At 46.0% G+C, this 12,790-nt stretch overlaps 1 protein-coding gene and 1 long non-coding RNA gene across 2 annotated transcripts; both read right to left on the bottom strand.

Moving 5' to 3' along the window:
• Nucleotides 1-1,304: 1,304 nt before the first annotated feature.
• LOC147304010 (uncharacterized) lies at nt 1,305-12,181 on the bottom strand. Its single transcript, XR_015126906.1, has 3 exons — nt 11,973-12,181; nt 9,084-9,806; nt 1,305-1,715 (listed from the first exon to the last, which is right to left on the bottom strand). It is a non-coding gene; the product is annotated as an uncharacterized LOC147304010 (long non-coding RNA).
• On the bottom strand, nt 6,825-9,072 carry LOC147304011 (uncharacterized). The gene is made up of 2 exons (XM_086281182.1): nt 8,907-9,072; nt 6,825-8,503 (listed from the first exon to the last, which is right to left on the bottom strand). Exon 2 carries the CDS (start codon nt 8,292-8,294, stop codon nt 6,825-6,827), a length of 1,470 nt encoding a protein of 489 aa, XP_086137308.1. The 5' UTR covers nt 8,295-8,503; nt 8,907-9,072.
• Nucleotides 12,182-12,790: the final 609 nt, after the last annotated feature.

Raw genomic sequence — 12,790 nt, 5'->3', positions numbered from 1 at the left:
TGGTGACATTGTGGCCCCGTAGGATGATGTTCAAGATGAGGGGGAGACTGGTTCAGAGGCAGTCAGTGGTGCTCTTTGGTGGGACCGCCTATCTGCTGAGGTGTCTGCCCTGGACCAAAATGATTGTCAACAGGCAGGTATTCATTCATTAGTACATTTTTAAAGTTGTAGATTATTACTTGTTATATCCATATTAACAGGATTGTTTGCCCAACTTTGTTCTTGCATCTTCCTGAAAACATTTTAGTGACATGGCAGCAGTCAGTTACATCAACCCTAGAGTTAGATGATGTGGTGAACTGTGGAAACAAGCATCCCTAAACAACTTGTGGAGACCACCCTTTATGATGCTCAACTTAGAAGGTAGAAAGGCAAATTGTTTCACTTATGGCGTCTCCTTCATCTCTTTGGTCCTGGTCCAGCAGATTCAGCAGCTCTGCCCGAGACTTCCTGCTCAGCTAAATATCAGGCCTGGTTAAAAGTGTGCATACGGAGACACTCAGCCTAATCCTGGACTTTAATAATAACTCTTAATAACTAATACTCCTGTTGTGTTTTTTTCACTGTTGTTATTTTCTCAATTTAGACAATTTAATAAATCAGTTGCAAATAAACAGTTATGTTGTACATAGTTTGAGAAAATGATTCAAATACAGTTAAAGTGTTTACAATGATTTTTATTTATAGAACTTTATACATTTTATGTTGGACATAGTTTTAAAAAATAATTCAAATAAAATTCAACAAACAGCAAGTTCAACTATGTACAGTGATTAATATTTAAAGAATGTTATTTGTTCCCCCCTTCTCTTGGCCAAGCTGGCCGTCATCCTCCTGCTCACTTTGGTGGACCACTGAATAACTGGGCCCTGGAGTGTCCTCTTGGATGGTGGCAATTAGGACTGGAGGGCCTCTCTGGCAAACCCGGGTGATGTCGCTGCAGTGGGCTTCTCACTCACTCCTTAACTGAGAGCCATGCTAGGCTCAGGGAGACTCTGCTGACCATCTGTCCCGCGGTCATGCAGGGACTTCATCAAGCTTGGTTGTCTGTTCTTTGTGTGTTTGATTAAAGAATGTTAGCTACCGCTCACCGCTCGTCTGCAGGCTTTATTTAAATGGAAAATTTCCACAACAGGCAAAAAAAAGCTTTTTGCTAAAAAAAAAAGATTTAGAGCAGAAGTTTTTTGCACTGCATTTTAAAATGAAGACATATTGCATTTATTTACAGTTAAAGACACAGAGCAGAAAGTGTGTTACTGTTTTACATCCACAGACACACAAGAAAAGACGCAGGCAACATGAGGTCAAGTTATGGCAATTTTATTTGTGTGTTTCAGTACATGTATTTAGATTATAGTTTTTAAAAAACAAACAAACGTCCCAAGAAGAAGGATGGGGTGAAAGAAAGGTGGAGAGAGGAGGAAGAAACTATTGATGTCCTCAAACTCGATGCTGCTGGGTCAGTTCTTTCTCAGCAGTCTGCTCCAGAATCCCCTCCTGTCCTCGGCTTTCTTCTCTTTTGCCTTCAGTTCTTTTAAGGTTTTGTTGAGCTGCTCCTCGGTATCTTTAAATTGTTCTTTCAGCTGCTGTTTGGCCAGTTTCACTTTCTGTTTGAGGAGCTCTTTAGCTTCCTTTTTGTGCTTTCGTATTTCTTTAAGTGCGTCTTTGCAGTCTTTCTTGGTCACCGCAGAGCTGCTCATTTCTTTCTTGAATGCCTTCTGTTATGATGATTTCTGATATGAGGTTCAGTTCTACGGTGGTGATCGCAGGGTGTGCACAGGTCAAGTGCCACTATGACCCTCCAGAAATTAACGAGGACAGGGGATGATCGTTCAGCTCTTTAATGGCAGATTTAGCGTGGGTGTGGGTATGTGTGGTTCTACAAACAGAATGGAAAATAGAACACAAATTACAATCAAATTATAGACAACAATAATCACCATATAACATATTACAGCCACATACTTGTCTTATAGGCCCTAATACTAAGCTGGCGGCTTTTACTTATAGTCTGAACCATATTTGACAACAAAGAAAATAAACATCTTCCCATCACTTAACTCTTGTGCCCCACTCACTTATGATGCCAACTAAAGAAGGCAAATACACATAACAAATCCCCAACTCAAACTGAACTCAGTTTGGCCTAGGCGAACTTAGCTTAGCCCGCTTAGCTTAGCGATAACTTAGCTTATAGAAAATGTACAAACAGAGGACGTCCAGAGCAAGAAAACATACAGGCTATCCTTCTTACACAAGAAATATCCTGTAACTCACCAGTCTTATGGACGCACACTCTCATTGAACCCACATAAACTGCTCCCGAGCATAACTTGTGATTCACACTGCCTTCATGAACACCATTTTCCATCCCAGTCAAACATTACTCACAAAACGGCCGCGCCCTCTAGTGGCGAGGCAGAAAACTGCATCACAGTCCTGCCTTCAGAACAGCCGCCCCCAAACTTGCCCTCGCAAGTTTGCAGAATGTCATTTACTGTCCATTTTGTTCTGGTACTGCAGGTAGTCGAATAAGGCGGCTCACTGGGCGTACGTAGGTACGGTCCTTTACGTCCACTTCTGCAGATCGGATCAAACCATCAGCTCCGGGGAATACCCTGTTGATCTTCCCAACAGGCCATGATGCTCTGGGAAGATGGGGATCCACTATCATCACCACAGTGCCCAGCTGGATCGGAGCAGTGTCTTTCTGCCACTTTGACCGTGTCTGCAGTGTAGGCAGGTAGTGGCGTATGAACTGTGTCCAGAAGCGATCGGATAACACCTGACAGGTCCTCCATGATCGTCGTCCAATGAGCTCTGAGTCGTGGTATATCACTTGGGGTAGGGAAGGGTCTAGCCGCCCCATCAGCAACAAATTTGGGGTAATGGGGTCTGGGTCAGCCACGTCTGATGACACGTACCCCAAAGGTTTCGAGTTGAGTATTCCCTCGATCTCGATCAACACTGTTTGGAGTATTTCCTCTTTTACAACCTGTGAGCCCAATGTGGAGGCCAGAGCTGCCTTTATGGACCTGATCTCTCGCTCCCAGGATCCTCCAAAGTGGGGAGAACTGGGAGGGTTAAATCGAAACTTGATCTGCTGCTCTGCTAACTTGCCTTGTAAAGAGGGATGCAGGGCTTTGAAAGTTTCCTGGAGCTCCCGATCCCCACCTCGGAAATTTGTTCCCTGGTCACACAGTATCTCAGCTGGTTTCCCACGACGAGAGACAAATCTTCTTAATGCCACTAGAAATGAGTCGGTGTTGATACTAGACAACACCTCAATATGAATGGCACGAGTCGTCAAGCATTTGAAGAGCAGGCCCCAGCGTTTTTCATTTCTCCGACCAACTTTCACCTGCATTGGCCCAAAGCAGTCGATGCCTGTTGAGAAGAAGGCTGGCTGATGTAATCGTAGGCGTGCAAGGGGAAGGTCAGCCATCTTTGGGTTGGCAGGTTGGGCTCTCCATTTTTGGCACTCAGGGCAGGAGCGCTGTTCGCTTCTTACGGCTTCACGGCCGCGAAGAATCCAGTATTTCCTTCTCAACTCTGCAAACAATCTCTCTGCTCCTGGGTGTTTCAAATCACTGTCAGCCTGTCGGATGAGTAGTCTGGTGACTGGATGTTTAGGGTCCAATACTACTGGATGTATCACAGCAGCTTCCAAATCATGGCATCGTCTGAGACGACCACCTACTCTTATGAGTTGAAGCGACTTATCAAATTCCGGGTCTAGGCAAAACAGACGGCTGGATGAGAGAACTGGTTTCCCAGTGGTCAGGCACTGGATCTCATCAGGGAAACTGTCTTTCTGAGCAGCTCTCAGCAGAATAAGCTCAGCCTCCTTGTAGTTCTCTGATGTGAGATTGTCACCAGCCGCCCCGTGAAGGCACCTGGCTGTTTCTTCCAAAAGCTTGCTAAAACTGGTAAACTGCTGTGCATCAGGCAGGGAGATAGAGTCAGTAGACACAGCTAAGCAAGTTATTGGTTTACGCTGCTCCTCAGCAAAGTCTGTACATGGTGTGGCTGGGTGCTCTGGCCACTGGTCTCGATGTAGCTGCAGAAACGGGGGCCCACATGCCCACCGGGACTGGACTGTGAGGTCTTGTAGCCTTTTACCCCTAGTTAGATCATCTGCCGGATTGTCATATGTTGTCACATAACGCCAAGACTGGCTGTCTGTCAGTTCCTGGATTTCAGCTATCCGAGTTCCCACGAACACCTTGAAATGACAGGACTCTGACTGGATCCATGTTAGGACAGTGGTGGAGTCTGTCCATAACACCACTCTGCATAGTGGTAGGGTGAGCTCTTTGGTCAGCAGGCTAGCAAGTTGAGCTCCAGTCAAGGCTGCACATAGTTCCAGACGTGGCATGGACATCTGCCGTTTAGGGGCCACCCTAGAGCGGGCAGTCAGGAAAGCAACTTCCACCTTTCCAGCAGCATCTTCCGTCCGTAGGTAGGCAACGCTTCCATATGCTTGTTTAGATGCATCGCAGAAGATGTGCAACTCACGCCTACTGTCAGATTTGTCCAGCTCTGGGCTTACATAACAACGTTGTAGACTAATGTCGTCCAGATGTTGCAGCTCACCCTCCCATTCGTTCCATGCCGAGAGCAGGTCACTTGGTAACAGGGGGTCATCCCACTCACGCTTTTTGTCCCACAGCTGCTGGACTAGTACCTTCGCCCTCGTTGTGAAGGGGACGAGAAACCCTAGTGGGTCATACTGACTCGCCAGAACCCGGTAGATGTTTCTCATGGTAGGAGGATTCCTCTCCAACTGCATGGACTTGTAGTGCAGAGTGTCAGAGCAGCACATCCAGCGCAAACCTAGAGCAGGTTCTTGAGGGTCCATATCAGTTTGATTCAGCCACTGTACGCTGCTCTCCGATCTTATTTCCTTTGGTAGATGGCTGATGAGATCTGGGGTGCTGCTGGCCCACTGTCTGAGCTCAAATCCTCCCTCCGATAATAGTGACCGTAGTTTGTCCACAACCTCTGTGGCCACATCTGGAGAAGAGAAGCTCTGTAACCAGTTGTCAACATAAAAATTCTTCTCAATGGAGTCACGCACGTCATCTCCCTGGTCACTGTGGTCATGGACGTGTCGCTGGAGTGCATAAATTGCACAGCACGGTGAGCATGTTGTCCCAAAGGGGAGCACCTGCCATTCATACACCTTGGGATGGGTGTCTCGTTGCAGATCGTGCCAGAGGAAACGTAGTAGTGGCCGGTCCTCAGGCAGTAGTCTCACCTGGTGGAACATCCCCTTGATATCACTGCTAACTGCGATGGAGCGTTCTCTGAAGCGTAGCAGCACACCAAGAAGAGAGGCCCCCAGGTTCGGGCCTGGTAAAAGCAGCTCGTTGAGGTTCTGATCCCTATAGGTGAATGAGCAATTAAACACCACACGGTTCTTTCCGTTGTGTGTCACCATGTGGTGGGGGATGAACCATGATTCTGTGGAGGCCCTCATTTCCTCCTCACTGATTTCTCTGACATAGCCTGCTGCTATCAACTTTGCCATCTCCGCTTGATAAGCTTTAGCCTTCTCTGGGTCTCGACTGAGGCGCTTCTCCGTGCCACGTAGATTGGGGAGTACTGCTTCAGGTGGCACCCGGAGTGTAGGCATATCACTGACACGCAGAAGGGGAGTTGAACATCTGTTTACTCCCTCGACATTCAGTCTTGTCGTCTTTGCCTCCAAAAGCCTCATAGCTTGCTCTTCCCTCCGAGACCGTGTCACTAGTTTCTCACTTCGATATGGGAGAGTGTCAAGTTGCCAAAGCCTCTCTACTTGACTATGAAGCTCTGATTGAGGAGAGGCAGTTGAGAGGAAGAGGCACTGTTGTGGTTGAGCAGAGTGCTTAAGGGAGGGGATTGGTCCCTGTAGTACCCAACCAAGTCTAGTCTTGACTGCAGCTGGTCCTCCAGGTAAGCCTAGGCGCACAGGTTTGATGGGCGTTACTAGGTGAGGACAGTCAGAGCCGATCAGAAGGAGTGGCTGGGCATTTGTGAAGGGCTGCAAGGGAAGCCTTCTCAAGTGTCTATATTTCTGTTGAAGTGCCTTCACAGGGTAGGAATGTTCAGCCAAGCCTAGGTCATCTGCTGTGAAGGCTCTCTCAATGGTGAATGTTCTGGATGGTTGGCTGGCAGGGGAGACTTTGACTGTCACTGATGCGCCATGCAAGGTTCTCAATCCTTGTCTCACCGTACGTAGAGTAAGACTCTCTGCCGTGCCCTGTAACTGCAGTCTTTGAGTGGCCTCAGGGAGAAGGATCGTCCTCTCAGATCCATCATCCAATATGGCGAATGTCTCCAGGGTGTGCTCACCGTTCTGCAGCAGCACTTTGGTTATCTTCAGAAGTACTTGGCTACAGCCAGCACGCCGGTCTAGATAAAGTACCTCAGTAGATGGTTTACTCCCCAGCTCAGCGACGTGTTCCATTGGTGGATTGGGTGCAGCAGGTCTGAGATTCACTTCATGCAGGGCCTCTAGGTGTTTTCCCCTGCATGTCTTACACTGCACTTTAAGTCGACACTGAGCGGCCTGGTGGTGCCGCCCACAACGCCAGCAGCGATTGTTGGACTTAATCCAAGTTGATTTCTGCTCCTTAGTCAGCATCTTGAAGTTGACACATTGATCTAGGAAGTGCAGAGTGTTATTACAATATGGACAATAAGCTGTGTGCTTGTCTTGTCACCAGTGTGTGAATGTGTGTGTGAATGGGTGGATGACTGGATATGTAAAGCGCTTTTGGGGTCCTTAGGGACTAGTAAAGCGCTATATAAATACAGGCCATTTACCATTTTACCATTTATTTGTCTTGGACCTCAGAAGTGGAAGGGGTTGTGGCTGAGGACCTTTGGGGGGCAGTGTTGTGTGTTGCACCATGCAGCACGGTGGTAGTCCTTTTGGTGGCTCGTTTATCTCTTTTCATGCTGCTCCTGTCTCTCGAGCTCTCCTCTACCTTCTCTGTGTGATCTCCGCCCTCTTGAATGACCAGCTCATACTCCAGCCACTCTGCAAAGTCTCTCAATGATGGTATTCCATCTTTCTGTGGGTAAAGGTAGCGGCGGAAAGCAGCACGTAGGTCTTGGGGTAGCTTTCGTGTCAGTCTAGCAACATGAGACCCGCATTGCAGCTCTATGTGTCCATCTTCCCCAAGTTGCTCTAACATGCCGACCAGAGCACGGACTCTCAGTGCAAACCTTCTGAATCCAGTTGTGTCACCTGGGCGGATGCTGGGCTCATCCATAAGCTCTGCTATCCTCTGCAGTGACAGCTGGTGCGGCTGACCGTAATGTTTAATGAGCGAGGCCATCGTGTCAGAGTAGGGGTGAGGTGAGTTACTGTAGGAGTCAGCAATTAAAAGAGCTTCCTCAAATTTAAGGTGGTCACATAAGACCTGATATTTGAACCTCTCCGTTGCATCAAAGGGGAGAATATTGTCTAGGGCAAGCCTTAATCTAGCAAACTGCCTGGGATCACCCTGCGTGAACTCTGGGATGGAGGGCGATGGTCCTCTGTAGGTCTTCTCCTTTACACCTATGGCTGTAGTGGGAGCCAGCATTTGTTCTGGGGGGAGCATGTTCGCGTCGAAACTAGGTCCAGCTAGTGATTGAGATAAGGGGGTGGACTGTGGCGCACGAGGCTGAAACTCAGGAGCTTCAGTGGCTGAGGGTTGCTGTAACTGTAGCTCTTGTAAGCGTTGGCTAAGCTCTTGTGCAATGGCTGGTAGCGGTGGAGGTGGAACAGACTGTACCTCTGGTAGATCAGGATGATCTCTTGGGAGAAAAACTGGAGGTGGTGGTACTGGCCATTCTTCAGCTGCATCCTGTGTGTAGGATATATTGTGCTGCTCTGGTCTCAGGGGAAAAGGCTGTGTAGTTAGAGGTGTGGAGACCCAAGTGTTATCAGCTGAAATGTAGCCCCCTGGTTGCTGGGCAGAACGTAAGCGGGTGGATTCCAACGTGCTGACATTACGATCCATCTGCCTCCTCATGTCTCCTACCATCATCTGAAGTTGCCTGTTGTCCTCCTGCAGTTGCTGCACAATGTTCATGAACTCCTGAGGGATGCTGGATGACACTGGAGTCTGTCCTGCAGCTCCAATAGAACCAGGAGTCTGGGTGAGGGGCGTCATCTTGGCGTATCCCTCTCTAGTCTGCTGTTGCTCCAATGTAGCAGTGGGTGGCAGTGTGTAGCCTTCATACTGAGTCATCCATCCTGGTGGTCGCACAGCCCTCCGTGGACGTGCACCTGCTCTCTGGGGGTCATAATCCATCTTCACTCTGTAATCACCTATCCGGCTCGAAGGACCAATTTTGTTATGATGATTTCTGATATGAGGTTCAGTTCTACGGTGGTGATCGCAGGGTGTGCACAGGTCAAGTGCCACTATGACCCTCCAGAAATTAACGAGGACAGGGGATGATCGTTCAGCTCTTTAATGGCAGATTTAGCGTGGGTGTGGGTATGTGTGTGTGTGTGGTTCTACAAACAGAATGGAAAATAGAACACAAATTACAATCAAATTATAGACAACAATAATCACCATATAACATATTACAGCCACATACTTGTCTTATAGGCCCTAATACTAAGCTGGCGGCTTTTACTTATAGTCTGAACCATATTTGACAACAAAGAAAATAAACATCTTCCCATCACTTAACTCTTGTGCCCCACTCACTTATGATGCCAACTAAAGAAGGCAAATACACATAACAAATCCCCAACTCAAACTGAACTCAGTTTGGCCTAGGCGAACTTAGCTTAGCTTAGCCCGCTTAGCTTAGCGATAACTTAGCTTATAGAAAATGTACAAACAGAGGACGTCCAGAGCAAGAAAACATACAGGCTAGCCTTCTTACACAAGAAATATCCTGTAACTCACCAGTCTTATGGACGCACACTCTCATTGAACCCACATAAACTGCTCCCGAGCATAACTTGTGATTCACACTGCCTTCATGAACACCATTTTCCATCCCAGTCAAACATTACTCACAAAACGGCCGCGCCCTCTAGTGGCGAGGCAGAAAACTGCATCACAGTCCTGCCTTCAGAACACCTTCACCTCAATTTTCTCTTTTGCAAGTTCTTCTTGCACTTTCATCAGTTCCTTCTTCATGTTTTGAGTGTAACTCTTTGTATCTTCCATTTCTTTCTTTGCTTCCTGTATTTTAATTTTCTCTTCCTCCAGCACTTTTTGAGCTTCCAACAATTCTTTCTTCATATTTTCAATCTCATTTTCTGCCTCATGTTTACGTTTTTTCTCCTCTTGAAGTTGTTGCTTTACATGCAGTAATTCCTTCCTTAGTTTTTCAGCTTCAGCCGTTACATTTGCAGCTTCTTGTGTTGCCAACTGCATTTTCCTTCTTTCCTCTTCAAAAGCTTCCTGAACCTCCTGTAATTCCCGAATCACATTTCCTGCCTCCTTCTTTGCAGTTTGATATTTACTTTTGGCTTCTTGTGCTGTGGTTTTCTCTTCCTCCAATGCTTTTTGAGCTTCCAACAGTTCTTTCTTCATGTTTTCATTCTCGTTTTCTGCCTGTTGTTTTCCCATTTTCTCTCCTTTAAGTTTGAGACCCACATGCAGTAATTCCTGCAATACTACTTCAGTTTCAAACTTTGAATTTTTAGCTTCTCCTCTTGATTTTTCTGCCTCTTCTTTTAATTTGACATTTTCAGCCTGTATCATTTGAAATTCTTCTTGCAGGTTAATCAGCTGCACTGTATTGTATGGTGAAGCACTCGCCGATCCTCTTCTCGTTCTCCCTTGATTCAATTTGGCCTTTTAAATCCAGGCAGAGGAAATCAAAAGTGGCAGTTAACAAAAACAGCAACAGTACAGGTTTACATGAATAAATTCAATACATTATAATTAACAATACATATTTCAGTACTACTGTGCGTACTTTGTTTTTTTTTTTAAATTGTCCCTTTTCTTAGGCCAGCAAAGGGGTGATTTTCCCTGCCAGGCCCAGTAAGAACATTTATGTTTTATACTATGTTTTTATATATGACTTCTCACCCATCAGCAAACATACGCTGCCCAGCCCCAGTGTTACCAACTTAGCAACTTTGTCGCTACACCTAGCAAGTTTTCAGAACCTATCAGCGACTTTTTTTCTAAAAAGCGACTAGCGACAAATCTGGTAACTTTTTCTGGTGTTATTGGAGACGTTTTGATGTGAAAGCAGGTGTTGGCGTGGGCACCTCGCCCATGCCAAAGCGCTCACAGGCGGCAGATAGTCCTCACGCAGCAGTCGCCTCCAGCTGCTGTCAGAGCAAGAGATATTCACCCCTATGCGTACAAAACTGCAAATGAATCGCGCATGAGCGAAGCCGTTGCTCCTCTCCCACTGTAACGCAGGGCGGGAGCAGCGGTAAATGTACATTTTTCTTTGTCTAATATAAATCGGTGCACTATAATACATAATTCTAATCATTGCAAACTTAGAAATCGGATGTCCTTGCAGAGCCTTAACTCCATGTTGTACATCTGATTTCCACTGAAGAGGCTTGCTATTGTCACGGGGTGGAAAGGGACAAGTCATCTAAGTTTTTTTACTGTGCATGTTTTTGTTGTGTTTTATCTTTTTAATGTTTAATATTGTACATTGGGTTATTTTTATGAGTTTTACTGCATGTTTTAATGGTATTTATTTGGTGACTTGTCCTGGAAAGACTCCGCCCCTACCTGATAATAAACTGATCACACCTGCGAGACATCCCAGAGAGGCCAATAAGAGGGCCTGACAGACCACAGGAAGGAAGTTCGACCGAGAGGCTTGAGAGACGGCCAGGAGTAAGTGGTGCCAGGCGGCAGCGCCTGCAAGCCGAAGGGGCTGGTGGAGCTTGGCGTTCAAGACGAGGACGGACAGCACCAGCGACTAGGGACGCAGAGCGAACAGGCGGACGGCAGTAGCAACAAGAGCCCAGCTTGTGCACTGCGGGAGAGCAGAGGCGGCGAGACAGCCGGTGCCGATTTGCAGTTTTAAAGAAGCGGCGGGCGGAGTTGAGAGCTCTGCCCACCTGGGGTAAGTCTTCGACTTATCCCCTTTTATTGAATGAAAACTGCCGAAAAGAATAGTGACTGCCGCTCCCTCCCTTTCTTCAGCGTACCAGGACGCGGAATGCGGGGAGGAAGGCGAGGACTCCGCTGGGTTTCCCTTTTACATCACTTCGCTGGACTTTTTTAGTTCTTTGTGACTTTTATATCGTGGCGGATGCCACTGGACTTTTAATGTTCTGTTTTATTGATTTTTATTGTGTTACCCCTTGGCCAAGGTTGTTTTAATTCATTTTACATTTAACTATTTAAATATAATAAATTATATTTTAATTATACAGATTTTATTCGTGTGCTTTCCCTTGGCGGCTCCACTGCTCTGTCCGTTTGGAGGAAGGTTTCCTTCCTTAAAAAAAAAAAAAGACACTGGAAATAAAATCACCTTCGCTCCGTTACACTATGTTCATTTTGATTGTTAATGGTTAAAAATGTTCTTTTTACTGTTACTTTTTTTGGATCACAAGGTTTAAAACCACTTAAAGGAACACACACACAGACTATAAAAAGTAACTCCGCCAGTGATTCCGGATAAAGGAGGAAGGTTGGAATTACTGAAAACAATAATTACTAAGAGAAAATTAATTTGTAGTTCTAAATATATTCTAAATGTGTCACGGTTCTGGGTCCGTTGGACCCAGTATTTTGAGTTTATTGTGTTTTGATTTAAGTTTGCATTAGGGATTGTGTTCTTGTTCTCTTGTCGTGTTATGATAATGTTTATGTCTATTTAGAGTTCCATGTTTCTGTTTATCTGGGTTTAAGATGTGGGTTTAGTTTCATGTCATTTCAAGTCTGTCTCTGTCTAGTCTGTGTCTTAGTAAAGTGTGTTTTGTTTCCTGTTTTATTGTGAAGGTCTGCGTCTCATGTGAGTGTGTTCATTTTTACCTTTGTCTCGTCTTGTTGATTATTCCCAGCTGTGTCCACCACCTGTGTGTAATTCCCCTGTGGTTCTCTGTGTATTTAAGTCATGTCTTCCGTCATTGTTGTTGCTGGTCCGTCTGTGTTTCCACCCTGCTTCATCTGTGTGTTCTCCCTGCAGTCAACCATCATCTGTTTCCGCCCGCTCTCATTCATGTCCAGGTTCGTGTTCTATAGTTTGTTCCCAGTTTAGTTTAGTCATTGCTCCGTTCGCCGTTTTGTCCATTTCCTTTTTGTGTTTAATAAACCACCCTCACACCCATACAAGTGCCTGCGTTTGGATCCCCCTTTATTTTCCACACGGCTCATCTCACTCGCCGTGACAAAATGCTTTTAGGGGGTGTGTGTGTGTGTGTGTGTGTGTGTGTGTGTGTGTGTTTTTTTTTTTTTTTGTTTTGTTTTTTTTAAAAACTCACTTTGTCTCTTCCACAATGTTTTTTTTTTTTTTCCTCTCTCCTACAGCGTCTGTAACATTTACATAGGCAGGACCAATTATGCAAATTAGGCGATGACATCATTTAGCGATTTTTAGGACAGCCAATAGCGATTTTCCTTACTGAGGAGTTGGCAGCACTGCTCAGCCCTCTTCCAACACCTAAAAAAAAAAAGTAGTTATTTGTGGCTGGTCGAGCATACAGGCAAAGCAGACTGGGTTTATTATCAACTCTGCAAAATGTTGTATAAAAGGGAGCGCAAGTGTCAGCAGTGCAATGTAGGCCTTTGGCTACAGCTTGAGAGCAAGTGCTTTTTGGAGCTCTACCAGAAGCCTGAACTCATTTAGAAGA

Source organism: Aulonocara sp. 'chitande type north' Nkhata Bay, linkage group LG22 (assembly GCF_057382095.1).
Source record: "Aulonocara sp. 'chitande type north' Nkhata Bay isolate Kocher_YH1m ecotype deep benthic linkage group LG22, A_spYH_male_GT1.1, whole genome shotgun sequence".
In the NCBI taxonomy this organism is placed as follows: domain Eukaryota; kingdom Metazoa; phylum Chordata; class Actinopteri; order Cichliformes; family Cichlidae; genus Aulonocara; species Aulonocara sp. 'chitande type north' Nkhata Bay.
The sequence above is the reverse complement of the archived record's forward strand: the minus strand, read 5'-3'. Positions and strand labels throughout refer to the sequence as shown.